A 27215-nucleotide genomic window follows, 5' to 3' on the forward strand; every position below is an offset into this window, starting at 1 on the left:
TACCCGCCTGGAGTTAGACCATCTTTCATATCATTTGTAGGCTGGGTATTTGCACAGCGTAATAAAATGTTGCGACACAAAAGTCAGAAAGGCTTGAGTAGAAAGTCTATATTTCAATCCTATGAAAGCTGGCAGTATACCGGTATTGGCTACACCCGGATAAGCCAGGTTTGTATTCGGCGAAAGCCTGGTAACTTTCAGAAAATGAACTTCCTGCGAGAAAGAAAGTAAATTCACTCAGATATGGGCGAAATTAAGGATCTAACTTTATAAAGTGTGTTATGTGATAGTTCTGATTATTTTACTTTCAATTAAATTGCTGACAGTGATGCTTCTTGGAAATACCTACTTTTTCTCATATGTTCTTTTATTGAAAAAAATCCATGTCCGCTGTTTACTTGTGACTTGTCCTTTTGCCCTTTTCATTCATCAGATTTAATTTTGGACGCATCAGCTGCAATGTATCTCATATCAGTAATAGTGACAGACAACTTCAGCAGTACAGCCCATGCTGTATTTTCATTGATAACAATCTTGTTAAATGGATACTGGAACAGAAAGATAGCAGTTGTCTTTGGTTGATAATGCTATTGGCCTTTAGTTTTCCATCACATCTGAACTTTATGTATACAATACATGGTAGTTATGCCCTTACAGATCGGAGATAATAAGACAATCAAAATATTAAACCACATTTGCAGTGTCTCATTCCTTACACTAATTTTTAATGATGAGTACCTACAAATAGATGTGCCACATAACCAATTGTTTGAAACATTTACTGGTGCACCTTTTGAATTCTGCGTTACAACTACTCATGAGGATGATCTCTGCTGCTGTGATAGAAATTGACTTCAGTCCTATGTAGTCCGTGGCAAACTACCCAATAGTTTAGGTATCAATCATAAGGACTAAAAATGTTGGTTTCTATTGCTGTGCTGGTCACATGTCACTCAGACAAGCCGGCAGTTTTTGTGAGAATCTTTCAACTCAAATTTTGGAATGTTAGCTCGAAGAGCTGACTGACTGAACTATGTCCACACTGTTAAACTTAGTGCAAATGTACCTGGTCATGCTTCATCGGCTATGGAAAGGTGCAAAATGAGGACAAACAGTTACAAAGATTTACGGATAGCCATGGTGTCTCATGACTGTTGTCTCACCGACAATTACGAGGGATTTCGATGCCATTTTTTGTGTTCTGTAATCTGCTTGATACTAAAGACTGAGCCGATATGGTACAAACTGACAGTGAAAACAGCTCCAGGTGTCAGGCCTTTAATTCACAAGATCACTTGAACGTGATGACTGGCAGTATTTAGTAATTCATTTGGTGGTTTCGTGAAAAGTACTACTGACGCCTTTGTCAGATTTTCAATCATTAGATATTACTGAACATATGTAGTGAATGAAAGTGACTTGGCTGGATTCCATGACATGTCCCACGGTAGATAGAGATTGTTTCAATCAGTGTCATTGGATGTGTGCAGCTTCAATAAATGAATATCTAATAAACTGCATTCTTGTATCATAATGAAATTACTGTATTGAAAAAATATATTCTTAAGGTTCCCGTTTGTAATCCCTTTAATTATGTTGAAATGAAAATCAAAAATATCTTGAAAATAATAATGCTTTCGTCAGCGTCGCTTTCTGTAAAATGTGAGTTCGGCCTTATGGCATTATGGACTTCTAGTGTTAATTCTTGCATGTCCCAAGAAGTAACTAACACGATCTGGTGGTCAGGCTTGCTGACTTGGTTGATGCATGTCATTGTATCCCCATTGTGTAGATCAATGCTCATGATATCAGTCACTGGATTGGCTTGTCTGCCATCATGTAGCTGAAATATTGCTGAGTGAGGAGTAAAACATCAAGGTGTTAATTCTTAGATGAAGTCAAGACCATTTGCTTTTGTATATGAAATCGATGCTCTGAAATCAAGTAGTAAGACAAACTTTTATAACACATTGTCAGTATTAAGAGGTACAAACTCCAAAACAGAATTTTGGACTAAAGTCCCATGTCTTGTGATACATTTCCTTAAATACCTGAATAATTGTTTGATTCCTTGCATCCTTCTTTCAGCTTCCCCCACACATCTTGGGGAAGATCGGAGAACAACAGGAAGTGGCGGAACTCATCCAGTCACTTGACCAGTACAGTGTACAACTTGGATTTGACTGTGATGAATGTCTCAAAAGTCTTAAGGTAACAGTCTCCTTGACAGAGTATCTGTTATATCCAAAGAATCCTTGTTAGACCCTGATAGGCTAAATGTGCTGAATGATAAACTGTCTGAATGCTGATTACCACAATCCATGTTTGTTAATCCAGAAGACCCGGGGTAGAATAGGTCTTCAGCAACCCATGCTTGCCATAAAAGGCGATTGATGCATGTCATCGAACCCAATTGCATGGATTGATGCTCATGATATCAATCACTGGATTGTCTGGTTCAGACTCGATTATATTAAAGACCGCTGTCTTATAGCTGGAATATTGCTAAGCGCGGCGTTAAACAACAAACCAACCAACTAATCCAGATAATAAATCCAGGCAGTTTCTCTTGGCAAGGTTTAACTGTATTCAGTAGTGTCTTTTTGAGCATATGTACTACTCAAAAGAAGTAAAAGAACAGCCACATTTTTTCCTGACAGATTAACTATTCACTGCTATAGTCGTGGCCCAGTCGTCACCCTTGGGCACGGCAGAAAACTGTGATTGTGGGTTTCGAATCCTGGTTCACCCTGATTATGTTTCTAGGTTTGTCAACACCATATCCATGCTCGTGGGTTTCACCGAAGTAGTTAAAGTCTAAGACCTGCATCACTTCGGGCTTTCCTCCCACATTAAGCTGACACGGCATGATATAACTGGAATACTGTTAAAACGGCGTTAAACCCAACTCACTCAATCACTTTTAACTTCTGACCACCTCCATGGTCTAGTGGTAGAGCGTCCGCCCAGAGGGTGGAAGGTCCGGGGCTCGATCCCCGGCCACATCGTGCCAAAAGGCGTTAAAAGATGGTAGTACCTGTTGTTATCCTGTCTGGCGCTCGGCATGAGGGACTAAAACAAGGACTGGTCGGCTCAGCGTCGGTATACTGTGTCTGAGTGGGGTATTCATGTTGACCTGTGACATGGTATCTCAGTGAGATAGCACTATAAATCGGCATCAGTCCGGACTAGTACAAGCAGCCACATATACACACACACTTGCATGGACATCACAATATAACTGCAATAATCTTGGACATGTTGGATGCGACGTTTAACCCAATTTCACCTCACCTCACCTCGCATTTTAACTTCTTTTGAATAGTGTAGTTCAACATTATGTTTCAAGTCAAGGAAGTGTGTGAGGTTCAGAAAGAAATTAATTTTTCCTTGCTGTTGGTGTCACATTATTGGAGAGCTTAGTTGTTATTGGTTTTGGTGTCATACTGTGGTTATCTATGGATATAATTAATACCTTTTTTGGCGTCCTCTGTGGTGATTTTGTATCTGCAGGACTGCTAAATGAGGCTGACACTTACTCCTTTGTTGCCTTGCTTGCAGAAGCTTCTTGGTAAGCTGATGAACTTTGAACCCAGACGATCTCAGGATGAAGGTCCCCAGGACCAGAAGCAGGACAAGTTTGCCGTGGAGTTCTTTGAGCTGGGGGGAGTTGACGTAAGTTTTGTTCTCTCTTTGGTCTTTGCGTCCTCTTAGACAAAGCCATTTTAGTGCTAAGGGTGCAGTCTGTGCCATAAACTTTTGTGTCTACGAGTTGGAACCTGTCACTTGACATTATTTTCAGTAGATCTTTGTGTAAGTGTATGGGCTTTTATGAGTAAAAGTCACTAGACCCAAAGAGATTTGACTAGATTCGATCTTCAGACGACAACCAGGGTTAGAACTGAACTCTAAGGCTTTAGTAGACTGGGTAAAGATAAAATGTCCTTAAAATGTTAAAACAATGGGGAAATTTGTACTAGCTTGAAGGAATTTGTATGAGCCCCAGGCTAGTGGGCTAGTGTTATGTTCTAACCCTGAACACTATGGCTAATGTCAAAGATTTGGGGTGTACAGATTCACTTAGCTTATATCGTGAGGTCGAGTATCAATACGAAGCCTTACGATTATGTACATGTTGTATGAGCGTGTCATGAAATTGTTTGATAATACATTGTAAAAAAACATTTTCTGCAGGTATGTATGCCATTATACAAGAGCTACTGTATCATTAATTAACTCAAATCTACCTTGTTTTGTCTTATTGTATTGTATTAGTTCACAACTTTACAAATATATGTATCTTATTGTTACCTGTGGTATTGTTACCTGTGTCTGTAGACCTGTGAAGATCTGGCGTAGAATGGGTCTTCAGCAACCTGTGCTTGTCGTAAAACACGGCAACTAACGGAATTGGGTGGTCAGACTCGCAGACTTGGTTGATGCATGTCATCGTATCCCATTTGCATGGATCAATGATGTCAATGACTGGATTGTCTGGTCCAGACTCGATTATTAACAGACCGCCGTCATATAGCTGGAATATTGGAATGCTAGTGCTGGTACTGCTACAATAGTTTTATGCAAGTGGACCCAGGGCTTGTGACACTTTTCACCATGTTCATTTATCTCGTCCTGTATTATGGAGAAATAACAGGGTTTGACAAGGCCACTGGTCCGTTAATCCAAGACTAGTGAAAATCCATAGGGGCTAGTTTCATACCAAAATCGAGATGTTTTGCTTAAACCACTATTCCGAAATGAGCTCCGGGCTAGTTGGATATGACCAGTGGTGTCTATCCCTGAGTAGTGAATCTTCCTGGCTGAAAGACACTCTTCCCGTCATGACAGGTGAAACGTGGTCAGTACCCCATACTTGTCACAACTAGAGCTGACTAGAAGGATAATGTGCTCACAGCGTCTCCAGCATGTCCAGGTGACTGCTGATGGTGTCATCAGATGATGTTGATCATTGCTCATGCTATCAACCACTAGTTTGTCTGGCCCACATTGGATTGTTACAGTTTTACCTGTTATAGCAGGATTCCAGCTGGCTGGGACATGAACAGCATTACTTAACTTCACACTCAGTTGTGGGGTTTAGCAACATCAGGAATATCGTCATGTTTATTTAGGGATGAGAATCTTCCATGGATCCGCAACTTTGTTGAAATCAGATTGCTCTTCCCCCCCCCCCCATAAACAAACCCGGATTTTGGACCACACTCTACTGCAAAGGTGTTTCAGCTGAAAAGGAAAATATCCATTCTCATCCCTGTCTATTTATCATGGTTTTATTACTTTGATCATCATGATCAAGCAAAGGATCATAGCACTTCTATTTACCCCCCAAAGATCCTGCATTAGGTTCAACAAAGTGTTTTGTTTCTTAGCCTAATATTCAACATCATTGTGCCCTAGGTGCTACTGCGATTGCTTATCTTCGGCTCGCTCTTCCCACACCCAGTTAGACATGGCAAAGGTAAGTGTGAGTTGCTGATTAGGACTGATGCTACACAAGAATTGTAACCAGTATTGTCAAGGATTGAGCTGTTTATGGCCTATGTTATTGAATACCCCCTATAGCAGAGCAGAATAAGTCCCCTTGCTTGTTGTAGCACCTGATTGCAGAGGATTGGGTGGCTGTGAGACAGGCAGGCAGGCTATGAGCCACTCATTTATTTATGGACCAAACAAGGTCATTTATTGGCTGCCATGATTTGAATATTGCTGACTGTGGCATAAAACAACATTCGCTGTCACTGAAATGACAGATTTCAGTAATGCCAAAGATAGATTTCGATACTTATAAAATCATTAAGGAATTAATCGATCATGAACAAAAATATTGTTTTTATTCCAAAATTACATACAGGATTACTGTCATGACAGTGTCTCTGTGGTGTTAGTGGATGGAGCATCTGCCCAGAAAGTGCAATGGTTGTTGGTGTGATCCCCTAGTTGCATCATACCAAAAGACATAAAAGATGGTACTTGTTACCCTGACTGGTGCTCAGCGTTATTGGGATAAAAGGACTGGTTAGACACTACAGTATCTGACTGGGGTATCCATGTGGCATGGTATCTCAGTGGGCTAGCACCATGAAAGCACCATAAGTATGGACTTGTACAAGCATCCACACCCGTGCATGCACATCGATATATAAAAAACACAAAGGTTGAACACAGTGTTAAACCCTATTTCACCTTCCACGAGACCCATGAAGATCTGTTAGAATAGGTCTTCAGCAACCTATGCTTGCCGAAAGGGTCGCTGACTTGGTTGATGCATGTCATTGTATCCCAACTGAGTGGATCAATGCTCATAATATGAATCACTGGATTGTCTAGTCCAGACTCGATTATTTACAGACCACCGTTATATAGCTGGAATATTGCTGAGAGTGGTGTTAAACAACAAACAAACAAAAGCTTCTACGTCATGTTGGTTGTTTCTGCAGTGATCTGGGAATCTGAGAGAATGCTGCGGATCAAAAGTCTCGTCTTAGAAATTCTCACCAAGATCACCACAACTGTAAGTGTTGAACACTAGCTTTATAGTACTGAGATGGAAAATGACTTATTGGAATAAACATGTCCTTAAATAACTGAAGATTTCAGTCAATTAATGAACACAACAGTGTCATGAAATTGTAAATTATCACTTGTAAATGGTATTATATTAATCATCTTCAACAAACTTGTCCTTTGATATACATTGATTGGTTGGTGTTGATACATTACCTTAATATTGAGGTTTATTTATTTATAATTTGGTTTTAAGTTTGCAACCAAACCTGATTAAGTGTCCACATGCATGTTCAAAAGCACATTACCGTCATGGGAACTTGTGGTCAGTTAAAAACAATTGTTCATACACCTGACAGTATGGTAATAAATTTGATTATGAAATTTTCAAAATGTTGCAGAAAATCTTTCTGAATGCCTGGCATGACATTTAGCTTTAAGTTACTCAATGTGTGTGTAAGATATTGTGACGGTTGTTATGTTTCAGAGTGTTGGTGAGAGAGTGACCACTGAGCTAATGAGAAGTGACGACACACTCAACTACATCTTCACACTACTAGCACACCAGAAAACATTTGTCAATGCTTGTCAACTCATTGAGGACATGCTACAGTCTCGTAAAGAAGTGCTCGACTTGCACAGAATAAGTAAGCAGTTTACTGTATCAGATAACACTGAAGCAGGTTTTGTGGGATGTTGTGTTACACTGGTTCAGAATCAATTATTTCCAAGTGTCCTCATGGCTGGAATATTGCTGAGTGCTGTATTAAACAAGATATGATATTTCCTTTGAAATGTTTCACTTGTTTTGAATTAAAATGTTCAGTAAAGTGTGGGAAGATGGACAATGAAGCGTCGTATTCCCTCATTACGTTTATGGTGTTTGTGATTATGTATCTGACTGTCCTCCGTGGTCTAGTGAATAGTCTGTAGAGTGTACGGTCAAAGGTTTGATCCCCAGCCTCATCAAACCAAAAGATGTTAAAGGTGGTACTTCTTGTGACCCTGCCTGGTGCTCGGCATAAAGGTGATTAAACAAGGACTGGTCTGCTCATAGTCCGTAGACTTTCAATGGCATATCCATGTTAAACTGTTGCATGGTATCTCTGTGCTAGCGCTAGTATATAACCAGCATTAGTCCGTATTAGTACAAGCAGATGCATACTCACATACATGCATGTCTGTACATACATGATATAAGTGCATTTATCTTAAGCTTGGTGTTAAGCACCATTTCACCTCGTCTTTATGTTATTCGATGGAAGTGGAATTAAAACAAAGGATGTGATTGGACCTTCAGTGTCTGTGCATGTTGGTAATGGTGCCTGATATGTTCTGTTTTTTGCAGCCAACTTGAGAGGGTTGATCAGCTGTCTGGACGATGTTCAACTGGCCAACTTCTGTCGTATTCTTGCTGTTGTGATCTCAGATTTAGATATTTATGAAAACAAATCCTCGTGTAAGTAATATTCTTTTTTTCTGGAAAATAATAATCTTAGAACATAAGTTATAAATATCTGCGGGGACATGGGTACAATTTTTTAAGTGTAGCCAGATTACAACTATGTGGGGATTCCTGCTAGGCCCCCAGAAAGCCGTGCAACTGAGATCAGGCGGTTTGCCCCGACTTTGTTTCTAGGTTTGTCAGCACCATATCCGTGCTCGTTGGTTTCACCGAAGTGGTAAACTTCAGAGACCAGCATCACTAATGGCTTTCCTCCCACATTAAGCTGACACACCGTGATATAACTTGAATACTGGTAAAAGCAGTATTAATCCCAACTCACTCACTCACTATTGGATCGCGTGATCAGGCTTGGTACCCTGACAGCATGGACCATTGCTCTCAATATTAATCACTAGATTGTCTGGTCTGGACTCGATTATTACTGACTGCCATCATATAACTGGAATATTGGAGTTCAGAATTAAACAATAGGCACAAGAAACCTTTCATTTTCACTCTCAACTCTGTAAAGTGAAAAGAATATGAATATGAACAGTTTACTGGTCAGACAATTTCAATGCCAAAATCTGTTTTTAAGAACTGATTAATTGTGACTAAATCAATAAATATAACACTCAACATTTGATAGGGACACTGAGATATATAATACTGTTTCATAATATGAGACCCATGAAGATCCGGGGTACAATAGGTCTTCAGCAACCCATGCTTGACGTAACAGGCAACTATGCTTGTCGTAAGAGGCGACTAACAGAATCGGGTGGTCAGGCTCGCTGACTTGGTTGATGCACGGTCATCGATCACAATAGCGTGGATCGATGCTCATGATATCAATCACTGGATTGTCTGGCCAAGACTCGATTACTTACAGACCGCCTCATATAGCTGGAATATTGCTGAGAGCGCTGTTAAACCACAAACCAACCAACCAACATAACATGATAACTTATTGAACTGTGTATGTATGTTTAATCAAGTTGAAATGAAGCTGCACATGCTTCAGTTCCCCAGGAATATTGAATACTATTCATATGACAACATATCCAGCAATCACTCACATTCAGGCACCACCAGGATACTCTCAATCCCTATCAAAAGTTTAGTAGTATATATGCCCGTGTGAAACTGTATATCATGATTGTGTAAGTGTCTTTTTTACCATGTCGATAAACTTTTAAGAAAGTGAGCTTTCAGTATGTTTTACAATATTTATTTATAGATCATTCTGTTTCAGTATTTGCTCAAAACAAGCAGAAGAGGAGTAGAGGGTTTGTTAACCTGAGAGACATCAACCAAGGCAAGTAGTTGTACAGTTAATGCTCATTGTCATGTGACTTTCTATTTGTGATGTTACTGTCTTTAGGTCTAAAAAAACAACGATTTCAAGTTGTTGTTTTTTCTCTTTTGTACAACCCTATATATCTTTTGCACAATCCCAAAGAAAAAATGAAGGAATGTTTTTGATATTTATTTCGTCCATCACCCAAGCATTAATGCTTACAGTTTTTTTTAAATAAACAATTGTAAACCAGTTTATAACAAAAGAAAGACCTAAGTTTTTTGTCAAGACTGTCATTGTCAGCTTTTCTTGTTTTGGTAAAGACCTTTATTTGTATATAAGAACATGTATCTCTGAACTTACAATTGAAAAAACTAGTAATTTAGTCTACTTTGTGGTTAAATCAATGAATGGGAGCAGGCATTTTTCTTGTTTATGAATGTATTCTCTGTCACTCATGATCAATATTTGTTTACAAGATAGTTAAAAAATATATACAAAGTTGTCTGTGACTAAGGTCCCATTTCTTGATTATCAACACCATTTTTGTGCTGGTGGTGTTAAAACACGTGCTCGTTCACATGCATTTTACTGTTATCTCTTTTTCACAAACTTTGTAAAGTTACAGATGATGAAGTTCTCTTGCTTTCTTTCAGAACTATTATTGGGAATTCCAGAACTACTTCCTCGACTTGTGAAGCTTGCCATTGCCAAAGAATGTAAGTGCAGTGAAAATCTAAATGGTAACATAAATATATTACTCAAAAGAAGTTAAAAAACATTGATTTTTTTTCATATGACTATAGTCAATTTGTCATTGCACATGGGTATTGCAACACACTGCCATTCCATTGTGGGAAATGGTGGAACATTTGAAATATGCTACTCAAAAGAAGTTAAAGAACACACGATTTCTTCCTACTTCATGCCATGACAGATTAACTGTAGTCAACTGAAAAAAATCAGGTGTTCTTTAACTCTTTTGAGTGTTATGTATACATATTTGAAGCTTCTGGGGGTATTCATCAAGAACAGTTAATGCTCAGTGCCAGGAAACCAGTTTAACAATACTGTCCACTGATTGGATATCAACGTTTGAATCATCATTAATGGATACTGAAGCTGAAGCTTCATCATTTGATGAATGGTCACTATTTGATTTGAATCCAAATCACATGGAGTACTTGTAGATGTGCTGACTAAGACTAACATCCCATTCAATTACTCATTTTTTTCACAACATTAGAGAACTTATATTAAGTTTGTTATTTTGCTTACTGTTTTAAAGACCACTGATTTATCAAGACCTGCTCAGAGGCCAATATTTTTGCTCCAAGTCTGAAATGAGTGTCAGAAAAAAATCTCTTATTTGAATTAAAAAGATCCAAATTCATGTAGATTTAGAGGTAACTATTGTTCTACTGATATGAGACCAATGGATGGGAAGAGGCTTTAATGCTTAGTTTTACGTTCCATTGAATGCAATCTTAAAATACGGTATTAAGAATTCTCTGAATTTAACATCTTTTAGCAAAAAATGATTTTTTGTCCAATTAGCCAGCCAGGGGAACTACAATCCTAGATAAATCCCTGAATGTGTTACTGTTTGCCTGTATGTTGTGTGGCGTGTGAACGTGTCAAATCATCTAACATGTTACAGATCTGTTTCATGCAGATACTCCCCGATACCGAGGAATGGTCAGCGAGCTGGACTGCTGGATGGAGTGGATTGAGAACCAAATGGCAGACGAGTTGTATGAAACACAGACAGTTGATGACTTCGAGGAATACATCGGAGGTAAGAAAACTCAAATATTGATTATCATTTTTTTCTTCTGGTGTTTGAGTAGCCTAGCCAGTGTCCGAATGAACTGCCCGCCGTGGCTGGTAAGTTTTCTATCAGGCTGCGTGAATTTTTTCTCCTGCCTGACTGTCAGATAATTTTAAAACTACTTACATATTTAGTTTTATCACAACTCCTTGTATATTCTCAGGTGATTGTTTACATTATTTCAACAGAATCACGATGTGATTTGTCTCTCGTTTTTTCGTGATTTTTCAATTTTTATAATGTATTTAGAAATGCGGGCAGGTAGCTTTGAAGATGGGCAGGCAACATTTATGGGTCACCTGCTGTCGTGTGGGTTTTAAGATTATTTCAAACACTGCCTAGCCGTTACAACATATTCTCATCATGCCAAAGACCCTGTTTCAATTCCCCACAATGCAATGTGTGAAGCCCATTTCTGGCGTTAAATAATTCTGATTGAAACTTTCTTTTATAGACAGGTTTTCTTTGGAACTGCTGCCTTTTGATGATTTGAGATTATTATTTTTTATATTTTATTTTATTTTTTTTGTTTGTGTTTTTTGTTAATGTAATTTTGGATTTACACTGAAAATGAGGGCAGAGCTCCAAGCCTGTTAAATATTTCTAGATGAAACTTGCTATACAGATCAGTCTTGTGGTGAACTGGTCCTTTTTGATGATTTGGGATTTGAAGAAATACTGAAAAGCATTATTTTTTTCTTCACTGAACTAAAGGAATCCAATGGCACTGGCTGGTATACTGTGTCTGAGTGGGGTATTCATGTTAAACACACACACATATATACACACACATACACACACAGACACACACAGACACACACACACACACACACACTATAAAAGTGCCAGCATCTTGGACGCAACTTTAAACCCCATTACAGCTCACCTTGTATTGAAATGGTGTGTATGTGTGTTGCAGGTGTGTCGGAGCCAACCACAGAGGGTGGATCTCTCATTCTACAGCAGGGCTTGAAGATCACAGAGGAATTGGTACAGAGAGTCGAAGTAGTCTATGTCCTAGGTTTATTCCTACTTGGAAAACACAGAAAAAAAGTGAGTTGAAGAAAAGGGAATTTACATGTTTAAATTTTCCTACAGTGTTTTCTTGTATGCATGTGTTGTTGTGGCATTTTGTTTGCCAGTATTAAATATATTCAGGGATTCAAGTCAGTTCATATTCCAGGACAATTACTGATTGTTTTCTCAAGTGCTCTAAGGATTATTTTCAAAACTTTTAATGTCAGGCAAGAATGTGTTATCAGGATTTGGTAAAATCATAGAAATCATTGAAATGTCTCCAGCAAGATTGTTGAATACTTGGCCGATTCCTGTTGTTTTTTTAGCCTATCCTTGTCATGTCCTGATAGAGGAAATTGTCATTAGTTTAGTGTTTATTCCCAATGAATGAGGTTTGTAAAGATGGTTGGTTGGTTGGTTTGTTGTTTAACGCCGCACTCAGCAATATTCCAGCTATATGACGGCGGCCTGTAAATAATCAAGCCTGGAGCAGACAATCCAGTGATTGATATCATGAGCATCGATCCACGCATTTGGGATCGATGACATGCATCAACCTTTTACGACAAGCATAGTCACCTTTTATGGCAAGCATGGGTTGCTGAAGACCTATTCTACCCCGGATCTTCATGGGTCTGTAAAAATGTAATACTAGTGTTTTGTTAATTCCCAGTGAATGAGGTCAGTAAAGATGGAATACTAGTGTTTTGTTAATTCCCAGTGAATGAGGTCAGTAAAGATGGAATACTAGTGTTTTGTTAATTCCCAGTGAATGAGGTCAGTAAAGATTGAAATACTAGTGTTTTGTTAATTCCCAATGAATGAGGTCTGTAAAGATGGAATACTAGTGTTTTTTTTATTCCCAATGAATGAGGTCTGTAAAGATGGAATACTAGTGTTTTGTTTATTCCCAATAGATGATATCTGTAAAGATGGAATACTAGTGTTTTGTTTATTCCCAATAGATGAGGTATGTAAAGATGGAATACTAGTATTTTGTTTATTCCCAATGAATGAGATCTGTAAAGATGGAATACTAGTGTTTTGTTTATTCCCAATGAATGAGATCTGTTAAGATGGAATACTAGTGTTTTGTTTATTCCCAGTGAATGAGATCTGTAAAGATGGAATACTAGTGTTTTGTTTATTCCCAATGAATGAGATATGTAAAGATGGAATGCTTATTACAGGTACAACGGAAGTTAGCCGACCTGAAACTGGCGCCTGGTCTCAGCGAATTGTTTGACCAGTTCATCTGGAAATGTCAAGTGTAAGTATTTACATTCATTATAACAATTGCCCTAATTGTTTTCCAAACTAGATTGTTTTTATTAAATCCGAAATTCTTGCAATGAAGTATTGTTTGTAATAGTATGGTTATTTGCATACTTTGATAGACACAGTCGGCAAGACTTATTAATAATAATCATTTGACCGAAGTACTAACCATTTATACTTCACTGACATGCTATGATTTTAAGGGTTCATTTTTATGACAGGAACAGGTACCACAGTCGGCATCGATTGAGGGGTCATAATGCAGCGTGTGAATGCAGTCCGGTAAGTTATTGACCTTGTTTCAGCTAGTAACATTGTCACTGCTTCCTTGTAATGAATTATTTGGGGTCCCCTGGGCCCCTAGTTTTGTAGTGTAAGGAAAAACCTGGATCAGGTTACTGCATTGATCAGCACCTATAGTGTCTGGGTGGATGAGACGATACTCTTGTCGTATGCAGTTAACTGACGATCTTTCAATACTTTGCTTACCTGCAGTGCAGAATAGTGTGGCATATCTAGGCCCAGAGGTCAATGTTCAGGTCCAAGTCTGCTGCAAATGGGGACGTTGGGGTAGCCTAGTGCTTAAAGCATTCGACCCGAGTTTGATTCTCCACATAGGTACAATGTGTGAAGGTCATTTCTGGTGTCCCCCGCTGTGATATCGCTGGAATATTGATGAAAGCGGCATAAAGCCATACTCACTCACTCACTCACTCACTGCTTCCAATGTCCGTAAATATTCCCCAATTTGAATTACAAATTTCTTGTATTTCATCATTCATGTTATGTAGTGATAACTAATGTTATGGTCTTGTTTAGGTGACTTGTTTTTCACTGACAAATTTAAGCAAATTAACAACCTAACAAAATTCAAAATTCCCACAAAGGGCACTTTCTTAGTTTAGAATCCTGGATAACTCCCTGATGGTGTACACTTGATGGATCTGTTGTAGCTGTTTTATAGACACTGTATTGTTTCCTTGGTGATAATATATTTCAACATTGAATAGCTTTTCAGTACTGTGTTCGTTAAGCTGAACTGTAAAACATGCTTTCACTAAAATATTTCTAATTGTATTCCAGGAAGTTGCTTTGAAAATCCAGTTCCTGAGACTTGTCCACAGCTTCTGTGATCATTCAGAGTGAGTTGCTACAGCATGTCACTGTCACTAACCCACGATCATGAGGCAGAGTAGTACCTCATTAACAGTTTAAACATCTGGCCCCCTGAAGATCCGGTTGGTTGGTTTGTTGGTTTGTTGTTTAACGCCGCACTCAGCAATATTCCAGCTATGACAGCGGTCTGTAAATAATCGAGTCTGGACCAGACAATCCAGTGATTAATATCATGAGCATCGATCCACGCAATTGGGATCGATGACATGCATCAACCATGTCAGCGAGCCTGACCACCCGATCCTGTTAGTCGCCTTTTACGACAAGCATAGTCACCTTTTACGGCAAATATGGGTTGCTGAAGACCTATTCTACCCCGGAATCTTCACGGGTTCAATCACACTTGGGAAATAAATACTCTTGGGTGGATACATGACATGACCTAGCTGAACGTGTGTCATACCCTGAATATGCTGAGTGCAGCGTTAAAGAACAAACAAAATAAATACCCTGACTAGAATAGGATGATTGCTCATGCTATCAACCACTGGTTTGTCGAGTGGACACTTGTTTGGACTGCTAAAATATAGCTGAAATATTGCAGACTGGCATAATTTTTTTTCTCAAAACATGCTCAACACGCATTCCAATGATTTGAGAGTGAGAGTTTGGTCATATTTTCTGTCTTGCAGCTACAAGCATCTACTACTTTCCAAAAACGAGCTCAATGAAGTAAAAAGAATCAATGGTAAGATCTTCAGGTGCTTTTCTGAGTAATCAATTTGTAACATCTTTTATTTGGAGAAATGTTTACGATTTTCATGTTTGAACACATATTGATGAAATAATTGTAGAAGATGAAAGAGGCATGGAAAGTTTGATAACAGCTGTTAATATTTAGTCACATCACCATACTTCATGGATCTATGTACACCTTCCATCCACTGTGAATAAGAACTCTTTTTAGAGCATCTAATGAACTGAGACTGCAATTCACAGAAGTCAAATCAAATCAAGCCTGCTTTGTGCAAAACGTTTCAAAATGCTAACCATTCCATAGCTTGACTTTGAAACTGGGTACCTGCTGGGGTGTGACAAGACAGCCTGGCGACAGAGGGCTTTCCTCTGCCATTTTTATTACTTATTGCTTCAAATGGAAGCCATTTCAATAACTTATTTTGAATTTGTCAGATTCTGTAAAACAAATGTCTCTGCTTCTCCATTCAACACAGGGAACGCTGTTTTCTTTTGTTTTGCCCCATATGATCATCTGAACGGCCTTTGTTCAGTAGTCAGAGAGCTCTCAGGCAAACACTCGTCAGCTAAGAATAGTACTGTCACACTGTTGCCCTTTGTTTTAACAGGGATGGAGGGAATAATTTAATCACTGACTTATTGGTGATGATATATTTTAACTTACATTTATGTGCTATAACAGTAAATGCTGAAAAAGCCTAACTTTCTGACAACTCACATTTCAGTTGGCAAACAGTTTGGAACACTTATATTAATAATAAGGGTATAGGACCATCTTTACAATTCAGCTTCAATATGTTTGAATTTATTTTTCAGCCAAAGCTGGTTCTTTGGCTCTGCCATCTCTAGAAAACGTAAATAGGTAAGTATTTCACTTTGTCTGCCCATTGGGGCTGCCTTGTCCTATGCTTGATACTATGCCGATCTGACAGGGAACTAGTAATGGACTTTGTTAAACACTTAAACATGTTTCATGCTATCCAATGGTGGTACAGATATCGGTCATACCGGTTTACCGATTGTTTTTATGACAAAATTCTATTATGGATCACATAAGTATAAAATCAACAAGTATTTGTCACAGAGTGACGAAATATCCCCCGCCTGTACACCATAGTACCAAATATGAAGACAATCCAGCGATTAGTTCTTGAGATATTGTGGCAACACCGTTTTCCAACTCCAAAAACAGATTTGCCTGCTGTGACCTTGAAAATGGGGTCAAGGTCACCAAATCTGACAGGTGTCTGCGGAGTCTGTATATACACCATAGTTCCAAATATGAAGACAATCCAGAGATTAGTTCTTGAGATATTGCGGCAACACCGTTTTCCAACTCCAAAAGCAGATATGCCTGCTGTGACCTTGAAAATGGGGTCAAGGTCACCAATATTGCGGCAACACCGTTTTCCAACTCCAAAAGCAGATATGCCTGCTGTGACCTTGAAAATGGGGTCAAGGTCACCAAAACCAACTGGTGTCTGCGGAGTCTGTTACCTTGAAAATTAAGTTAATGTTACCTTGAAAATTAATTTAAGGTCACGAAAACCGACTGGTGTCTGCAGAGTCTGTATATACACCATAGTACCAAATATGAAGACAATCCAGAGATTAGTTCTTGAGATATCGCGGCAACACTGTTTTCCAACTCCAAAAGCAGATATGCTTGCTGTGACCTTGAAAATGGGGTCAAGGTCACCAAAACCGACTGGTGTCTGCGGAGTCTGTATATACACCATAGTTCCAAATATGAAGACATTCCAGAGATTAGTTCTTGAGATATTGCGGCAACACCGTTTTCCAACTCCAAAAGCAGATATGCCTGCTGTGACCTTGAAAATGGGGTCAAGGTCACCAAAACCGACTGGTGTCTGCGGAGTCTGTATATACACCATAGTTCCAAATATGAAGACAATCCAGTGTTTAGTTCTTGAGATATCGCGGCAACAAACAGGTGGGACAGACGGACGGACGTACGGACGGTCGTGAATACTATATCCCCCGCTTCGCGCTTTCAAAAAAGAAAAAGGTTCTTTGAAATTCTGTTCATTATGTGTGTTCATTACGCCTTTGTTTGTCCAGTGTACATTCTCTCTGGCTTCGCATGATAATAATCGTCACAAGGTAATCTCGTTACAAAAGGTAAAGGAGTAGTTTGTTTGTTTGTCTCAGGAACTCATTATAATCATGCTGTTTTAACCTGATATAAGGAATATTGTCCCTGAATGAAGTAGTGACATGTGTCATGTGTTCACCAGATCTCTCATGTGCCGGGGTAGCAAGGGTCTTCTCACAAAGATTGTAGAAGTCATGAAGAAGGAGCCTACGACGTCTACATTCAGGTTGGTACAATTGCTCCATCATCACAGCCTGATGAATTGTTTGTTTTGTAGCCTCACACTCGCCAACACTATAGCTATATGCTGGTGGCCTGTCGTGTGAATAATCAGGTCTGGACGAAACGAACCAGTGATTGATATCATGTACAACAATAATAGGATGCACATCAACCTGGTCACAAAGCCTGACCATCAAATCTTTTAACATATACATTGTTATACCTCTAAGAATCTTGCAATTCCATTGGTTAATCCGCACCACGTCACGAAACAATACTTTTCAATGTAGACCCCGAAATGATGTGACTGACTCTGACCTCGAATATTGACTCGTCACATGATCAGTACTGACCTGTCACATGATGATTATTGACTCGGCTGCTAGAAAACAAGATGGTGTCGGGTTTGGACATTTCGTGGTTCACAGCTAAGTAACTGTTATGAAACAGGATGGTTTGAAGACTTCATAGCCTTTAAAGTGAATTTTGATGTAACAATACAAAAGATTTCTCCTGACGAGGTCAGTATGCGAATACAAGGACCCTCGGATCTGACCCCTTCAGCGGTCTGACCTCGGGGTCCTTGTTTTCACATGATGACTTCGTCAGGAGCAATTATTTGTATAATGGTCAACAATGCAGTTTACCAGCCCAGCCCAATCTCTAGCATCCCCTCAATTACCGTGCTCTAGTGCCACCGCTGTCACGCTATACCGTTACCATGCCTCACGCTCCGGTGACTCTCGCTTCACGAACCAACACCCCTTTTCGGTCTTCGGGAAACTTACACGTCTTTACGATCCAACACCCATTTTTCGGTCTTAGGGAAACTTACCTGTCTTTACGATCCAACACCCCTTTGCGGTCCTTAGGGTTAGCTTGCTTTGGGCAAGGGTTACCTTTTCAAGCGTTAATCCGATTGGTTGGTCATGTTGACATAAACATAGGCGGCTGTGGTTTCAAGAAAAGATGAATGGGAGAGCGGACCGTGATGTCACACGCATGGGTAATTCATTGTTTAATGAATTACGCCTGTGTGTTAATGGGGTGCTAATGACTGTTAAACGAGCACTGATTACATGTGATAGCGCCTGTGGTCCAGTGGTAGTGCGTCAGCTAATTAAGTCATTAATTAGCCACCCGGTGAGCCGGCGAAGCGTGTTCAATCTGATAGAGTGCGCCCAGTAAAATGCACGATAATGTGTCTACACATCTTGAAATAGACAGATATTGTTTTGGAGTCTGATCTTAATGAGAGTGGGCATCTTTGTGGATGTCATTCAAGTGGTGAAGTGGCACTATTTTGCTATGTTTATTTACATTATGTATGTTACCAGGTTCTGGCTTGCCCGAGCTGTAGAGAGTTACCTGCGCGGTGATACATCCTACTGTGATCAGGTCTTCCTCATGCGGAGGGGACTACTTCAGGTGAGTTGGTGCGACTGTTACAACGTAGTACATTATCTGTTCATAGCAATGTATCCGATAGTTTTAGGGCAGTTGGGTAGCCTATTGGTTAAAGTGTTTGCTCGTCAAGCTGAAGACCTGGGTTCCATTCTCCACCTGGGTACATTGTGTGAAGCCCATTTCTTATCCCCTGCCGTGATATTGCTAGAAGTGGCGAAATACGATACTCACTCTGATAAAGTTTCTGACACACAGCACTGTTTCCGAAAAGTAATTCGCTTTCTCTTTATATACAATTATACCAATTTTGTATGCACCCATTGACTCATGATTTACCATGGAAACATATCAATGTTTGTTCTTTTTGTCTTCCAGCATGTTGCAACCAACATAGTCGAGCATGAGATTCGCCACAAGGAGATTCTGCAGAGCAGTTTTGACTTGCTTGGGGAGTTGGTTAAGTTTAACATCGAAGCATTCAAGACGTTTGACACGATTCTCAATACACAAGCCAAGTTAGACAAGTTTGTAGCAACGGTCAACCGGAACCTTGTTGACTCCAACATGTTCATCAGGAGCCTAGTCTTATCTCTAGAACACTTCACAAATGAAGATAACGGTAATTATTAGTTTCTTCATTTTGCACTGAAGACGAATCATAGCTGACAAAATACAGTTTTATTTAGAAGTATATGGAATATTGTAAAAATTTAACCATGCCTTGTGTGAAAGTGGTGGAAAGTTTAGTATTATTGTAGAACTGATATCACTGGAAGTATATGTTGATATTTTAGTGTTTTCTTGTGTATGCAAGCGGGCAGTTTGTGATTCAATGTTTGGTGGTTCTGTCCTGGGCACTAAGAACAGTGCCAACATGATTGTAACTCTAGTCATAGCACTAAGGTCACGTAGTGGAACGGGGGGCCTGCTTTAACCTCCCCGTATTACGATTTGCTGTGCAGAGTTGCGTCCCTTGGTCGCACCAGAAACCTATAATTGTGGGTTCGAATCCCGGTTCGCCCTGATTATGTTTCTAGGTTTGTCAGCACCATGCCTGTGCTCGTGGGTTTCACCGAAGTGGTAAACATCTGAGACCTGCATCACTTCAGGCTTTCCTAGCACATTAAGCTGACACGCCACGATATAACTGAAATACTGTTAAAAGTTGCTTTAAACCCAACTCACTCTCTCACTCACTCACTTACTATGGGAAAATATTGTTCATAGTCCATATACACAGCACCTCTGGGGCGGTTGGGTAGCCTAGTGGTTAAAGGGTTCGCTCATCACGCTGAAGACCTGGGTTCGATTCCCGACATGGTTAGAATGTGTGAAGCCCATTTCTGGTGTCCCCCGCCATGATATTGCTGGAATATTGCTAAAAGTAGCATGAAACCATTCTCACTGACTCATTCACTCACCCCGTCTGTGTACAGGGGAGTATGCCAAGAAGGACTGCAAGCTGTTGACGTACATTGGCAACTTCCAGAGACAGATGGAGTACCTGTACAAGCTCATCCATATCATCAATGTCCAGAACCTCACACAGGTACTGTGCTCTCCCGCTGCTTGCCATGTTACAATAGAAGCTTAACCAGTAGAAGAACTTGTTGGCAGAACACAATAGATAGACATGTTGCCAGTTGCCATTAGAAGCATTGCCGGTAGACAGGAAATGAACCTGTTGCCAGTAGACAGTACATAAACTTGTTACCAGTAGACGTGATAAACTCATTGAGCCACTAGGCAAGAGATACTCACTGCCAGTAGACAAGGGATAAACTTGTTGTCAGTAGACGTGATAAACTTACTGATTGAGCAGAATTATCTTGGAAATATATGCTTGAGTTTTTATTATTACAATATTTACTAATTTATTGGGGGCTATGGGGTAGCCTAATGGTTAAAGCGTTCACTTGTCACGCCAAAAGTCTGGGTTTGATTCTCCACATGGGTACATTGTGTGAAGCCCATTTCAGGTGTCCCCAGCCAGGATATTCCTGGAATATTGCTGAAAGTGGTGTAAAACCATACACACACACTAATTTCAGTGAAATATTTTTCATTGTCAGACAGAAGTAAAAGTTAAAGCATTTCCTCACTGTTTAGTTTCTCTCAGAAACTGATAAACATCATACAGGTCTTGCTACATTTTTAGTTTATTACGTTAAGACTGACAGAATAATATTCTGCCGCTGATGCTTACATGTTTTAATTTGTATCTAATTGTTAGTATTTAAGTTCAAGTTTCAGTCATGAAATTGTTTAAAATCATAGTGATGATCAAGAACTACATGTTGGATTGCCTGCCTGACAATTTATAGCTCCTCTAAACTTAATATTTCTAGACATTATAGCACTTATGTTGTTTGTTTGTTGTTTTTTTTACGTTTGACCAACTGCCTACATTTTTAAAAAAACGAAATAAACAACACCTGAGAAGCAATTGATTTTGTTTGTTCATCCTAAGTTTCCATTTGAGAGTTAGTCATGTTTCCTCCTCGACTTACAGGAGAATGTGAGCTGTCTGAACACAACCCTTGTCTTTCTGATGTTTGCCAACCAGAAGAACAAGCTCCCCCAGTATCTGCGCGCTCTCCGTGACGAGAAGGATGATCTCCTAGATGTACATGGCTCAAGCTCAGTTATGCAAAACTTCAGGTTGGAACAGTTTGTTTGTTTGTTGTTTAACGCCGCACTTAGCAATGTTCTCTCTATATGACGGCAGTCTGTAAATAATCGAGTCTGGACCAGACAGTCCTGTGATTGATATCACAAGCATCGTTCTATGCGATTGGAATACAATGTCATGCATCAAGCAAGACAGCGAGCCTGACCACCCGATCCCATTAGTCGCCTCTTACGACGAGCATGGGTTGCTGCAGACAAATTCTTCACGGGTAATGTTTAGATTTGTAATGTTATGTGTATCAATAACGATATGGGGATCCATTTACATTAGTAGCTATAACAGTGAAAAGTTCAAACATATTTTCAGATGATTTGCTGATGCTGTATTTGTTGCCGTAACTTCCCCCAGGATGTTCCGTGTACCATTGATTGTCCCAGACTAGAGACTGCTGCTATTGTGCAAGGATATTGCTGAAAGTGCTGTCAAAACTATTCATGCACTTGTTCTGTTAAAATCAGCACTACTCCTATAGTCCTTGCCTAACTGCCCAATAGTTAAGGTATCCTAAGAACAAGTAGAAATTTGCCTTTTTCAGGGTTTTGCAACATGTTATCATTATAAGGATGAGTGGTCTCAAACTGTTAGTTTCTATCACTGATGTTCTGTGTCTTAAGATGAGTTTGCCTGTTTCAGGGATCTGTTGATCTTCTGGCAAGATCACTATCTCCATAAAGACAAAGACTGCAGTGCCTTAGAGAAGGTGAGGTTTCGACTCACTGTTGGTTTTTCTGTAGTGAGATGTAGTGTGCACAGATAACATTCAGTAGGATTTTAGCAGAATCATTATTTTGAACCAAATTCTGTCGATATGATTGAGGGATATATATTACTGATTTTGTCTGAAAATCATTGCCCATTATTTAAACTAGATATTGGCCTTGTTAGTCATTTTCAGACACAATACAACCAGTTTAAATCTGTTAATCCATTGGTTTTGCTAGCAATAAAAAGGCTTACAGATTTGGAAGAGTTTGGGTGATAAGATATAATGTGAAAGATTAATTGTTTCCATCAATGCTATGAAGTCAGACATGTGGATACGGATTAATTACTAAGTTATCGCACGCCCAAACAAAGTTGGCAAGGGATATTGAAATTGGTTCCATCCGTCCGTGTGTGTGTGTGTGCGTGCGTGCGTGCGTGCGTGCGTGCGTGCGTGCGTGCGTGCGTGCGTGCGTGCCAAAATCCTTTCCGGAGCATAACTTAGAAACCATTAAATATTTCTCTATGAAACTTTGCATGTCTGACTCATGCTGAACTGGTGCCTTTTGATAATTAGCACTTTTAGAATTTTTTATTTTTTACGTTTCCATGGCAACAAGTCTTAATATAGGGTGGGTTCTCACCTATGGAGTATTACAAATAAACTGCTAAATATATCCTTGCCAAACATTGCATGTCTATATATAAAGCACATACTGAACTGGTGCCATTTTGATATTAAGAAATGTTTTTTGCCATTGCAGCTATTTTGACATGGGCTAAGAGAAATGTTGGGTCAGTTACCTGGTTTTGGACCATGATGTGTTAAAATGGGTAGGGGATATATACAACTCAAAAGAAGTTAAGGATCACCATGCCATGACAGATTAACATTACCAATATGAATCTTGTGATCCTTAACTTCTTTTGAGTAATATAGATGACATTGTCGACTCTACGCTTGTTCTTTCTTAAATAAGAAAGTTTAATAGGTGGGGCAGTTATTTGTTAAGGGTTCACTCATCAATTCCCTACATGGGTACAATGTGTGTCCTCTGCTATGATTCTCCTAGAATAGGGGGCACGGGTGGCCCAGTCGTCTAAGGCGCCGCGATTCGCTGTGCAGAGTTGCGTCCCTTGGGCACGCCAGAAACCTATGATTGTGGGTTCGAATCCAGGTTCGCCCCGATTATGTTTCTAGGTTTGTCAGCACCATACCCGTGCTCGTGGGTTTCACCGAAGTCGTAAACGTCTGAGACCTGCATCACCTCCGGCTTTCCTCCCACATTAAGCTGACACGCCGCGATATAACTGGAATACTGTTAAAAGCGGCGTTAAACCCAACTCACTCGCTCACTCTCCTAGAATATTGCTAAAAGTGGCCAATTGCCCAGATATTCTTAATTGCCTGAACTTTAGGGCCTGGACGTTTTTACTGACCATTTTTGTTGTTCCTGCTTGCAGAGTTCCCGGATTAGTTTCTCATACTGGAAAAAGACAGTGAATATGTTGGTGTCTGAGGACAAGTCCCAGCCAACAGCAGTGCTACATTATGTGACGCCATTGTCAGGAGACCGAAATAACTGACCTTGACCTTGGCTTCCAGTCTCAAATCCCCGCCAATAACGGTACAATTGCTGTGATGTTCATTACAGGGAGAAACTGTCGGTTGACTTCAACTTGCTTCCGTATCATATTTTCACAGGTGCTTACAAGTTGAAATTTCAAGGGAGACTTTTGAGGAGCGATCCTTGGATTTCACTTTTGAGGAAAATTGGTTTCTATGGTTATTGTTTTCAGGGTTGTGCAAATATGTTGAAGATATTTTTTCCCCCAAACCAGCCAAAAAAGCCCTCAGTTTTGGCTAGTGCTGACATGTTCTCCTGAACAGTCAAACTCAAGTCTTTCAGATTTTACACAAACTCTTGAGTGTTTACAGAGGGAACTTGACACTGCCACTATCTACAGTCACAGTGACTGTGGATGGACAAGGCCACTATCTACAAGCACAGCAACTGTGGATGGACACGGCTATGATCTGCAAGCACAGGGACTATTGGAAACTATTCCCAATTGATTAGAGGAGAGTGTTAGCAACAGATCTGTTCATTGGATTCTGACTATTTATGAGGATTTGATAATGATGGAATCCTTTCTGGATGGTTGTCTTGTTCATACTGGAAGGAATGGGCGTTTTCTGTTGGTGCCATGTAAACCTCGTATTGATGGTTACGTTTGGATAGCCACATGTTCAGTAGTGATGCTGCATTGATTCAGAAGTTGGTTTGTGCATTTCAGAAGACCAACATGAAGCGTGTTTCAATGACCAGAACAAATTGTGTGGATCGTACCTGAATATGTCATAGTATGTATAGCGATGGGAACATGGCTTCAGATACCATGGTTACCTATGAGACCTTGTTCTTGGAAGTTCACCTCATCAGTGCGAGTTCGATTGACGGCAGGAATGGAATGGTTTCTTGATTATTGATATATTATGAACTGGACGCCATAGGGTGTGCAGTTTTAACTGGTACAGGCATACATGTGGATGGCTATCAAGTGTCTACAAACAGTTTGAAAACAAAGTTTTACTTATTTATGCACAAGATGGATTCAGAAAATTCTCCATGTTCATGCGGACAAAGGAACTGTTCAAACCGGTTTTGTATCTTTAGGCCTAGCCTGAATGTACAGTGGATGACACAAAAAAATTAAAATGTGTAAATTTTGTACATGTGTAAATATTTATGGCCATGTCTGTGTATGTTTTTAAACATGTTGACTACGTGTTGTGCAGTGTTGTGTTTGTACTGTGGTCTCATTCCATACATAATTTAGCGCTATGACTGTCTACGGAATGTTATTCAATACTTCAGAAATATCCAATGATATCCTTGAAGTTTTACACAAATAGTTTGGCTCTTTTTTTCTTGCATTTCCACGGTTACAAGTTCAAGTGCTAAGAGAAGGGTAAGATTAGTGTCAGAGCTAATAATTACTTAGATTGTCTATACAACAAAAAAGAAATTCTCGATTTGAGACACATTATTCTGGTCTGAAAATGGAATATTAATTTGTGTGCTATGTCAATATTTGAAACATGAAAAATCCCTTCTCATTCAAGATTTGAAACAATTACTATCCCCAGCATAAAACCCAACTTCCTAACTTGCTGATAAGGCAAAACTGAAACAACTGGACACGATTCCAAATGCACTCAATTTAGTTGCTAGGTAGATTTTAGCCATCAAGAAATTCTCGACAGCCAAGGTGTAATGGTTATGTGAAATGAGACCTGGTTTGATATGAATGAAAGGGTGGAAGGAGTGATGGTTGTGTCTGTTTTATGATCTGCACGAATTAACTTCATTGACATGTCTGGGAGATACTTGATCTGAGTGATTATTGTCTGAAATGTGGACTGTTTTACTTGCCCTTAATCTTGAATCAAATTACTGTTGGCCAGATTGCATGTTTTCTTGTATAAGCATGACAAGTAACGAGCTTTTGTTTGTGATATCAAAATGCTGATTTCTCATATTTGACATAGGAATTAAATAAGATGTAATGTTTTAAAGAAATGACTGTGAATATGTTTTATCTGTGGTATTTACAACATATTTATGAATGTTTCTTTTATCAAAATGTATGTATCCATTGTACCTTACATAGTATTTTTATTGTAAGTTATGGAATATTTTTTATACAAACTATATATTAGAAGGGCAAAATTTAAAGCAGTTGTTAATGTTAAATGTTGTTAGTATTATGAGCTGAAGCATTGGCAATCATGGTTTGTGAGCCCAATGTTGATCAGTCCGACAGCCTTAAACAAAATTGTTTCATCATTTTGAACATCCAATGAAATTTGAAATTTAATCGTGTGCGGGAATTCTATTTCCTGTTTCAAAATTGCTGTGATGGTTTAACATTGACACTGTGTACAATGTATGAACCCATGTCTGGTGTCCCCTGCAAGTATTTCTGGAAAATTGCTTAATAGGCATAAGACCCAACTCACTAACTACTAATCCATGATTTGGTTTTGTAGTTGGTTTGTCTAATCTTGCTAATTGAGGCTGGAGAGGTGTACTGCCATGGGCCTGTACCTGCGACATTAGACTAAAGCAGTAGCGTGACCCTGATGTGTGGGCCTTGGGAGACGTGGTATTTCACGCCAGTAGTCATCCAGCTGGAAAACACTGATTCTTGATAGTGACAAACATACACATTTTTTTTACATGAGCATATTCTAAACTGAAGACACACCACCATGAGCAAACAGTATATTCATTATTTTTCGAGCTCCGAGATACACTGTATAGCTATCAAGGGATGGCGACTTTGAAATAAATATCAAGCAAGTTTCTTTGTTTTTTATGAACTCTTTCTGGTCTACTAGAACTACAAAATATGAATATTTCATCTTGGGTAACACTTGCTTAAGGGTATTCTCCAGCAGTTTTTTTTACAAATCGGCTGTTCACATTTTTGCATTAACAGTGTTATTAGGTTATTTAATTGCTGGTACTATTGAGTTGAACATTATACAAAGAAAATTAAAGGCAATCATGTTCAAATACTCAACAATTGTCAAGAGATGAAGTGGTATTTAAGCATGCTCTGCTGAACGGCAGAAAAAAACAACCCAGATACCATGATGAAGGTAACAGAAAAGGTCAGCATTAAAAGTACTGGCACTCCATTGCATGGTGTCTTATCTGAAGGTCTGTTGCTGAAGTAGGTTTGTGGATGGAGAGAATGTACGACGGACGGATGTGGCATGCAAGTTTTAACGATGTA

General features: G+C 39.4%; 1 protein-coding gene across 2 annotated transcripts; it reads left to right on the forward strand.

Moving 5' to 3' along the window:
• Positions 1-26721, forward strand: LOC139454352 (short transient receptor potential channel 4-associated protein-like). 2 transcript variants are annotated; one of them, XM_071235992.1, is made up of 23 exons: positions 1-168; positions 2089-2211; positions 3562-3675; positions 5419-5479; positions 6459-6532; positions 7013-7172; positions 7874-7984; positions 9228-9290; positions 9929-9991; positions 10933-11070; positions 12023-12156; positions 13311-13390; positions 13620-13680; positions 14482-14540; positions 15207-15262; positions 16087-16132; positions 17529-17612; positions 18946-19036; positions 19391-19634; positions 20452-20564; positions 21528-21676; positions 22341-22407; positions 23874-26721. In XM_071235992.1, exons 1-23 carry the CDS (start codon positions 67-69, stop codon positions 23994-23996), a joined length of 2316 nt encoding a protein of 771 aa, XP_071092093.1. In that variant the 5' UTR covers positions 1-66; the 3' UTR covers positions 23997-26721. The 2 variants fall into 2 exon arrangements, with proteins under 2 accessions (XP_071092093.1, XP_071092094.1); XM_071235993.1 differs by having other exon boundaries at positions 10948-11070.
• The last annotated feature ends 494 nt before the right edge of the window (positions 26722-27215 follow it).

Source organism: Haliotis cracherodii, unplaced genomic scaffold, assembly GCF_022045235.1.
Source record: "Haliotis cracherodii isolate W230 unplaced genomic scaffold, xgHalCrac1.p SCAF_10, whole genome shotgun sequence".
Lineage (NCBI taxonomy): Eukaryota > Metazoa > Mollusca > Gastropoda > Lepetellida > Haliotidae > Haliotis > Haliotis cracherodii.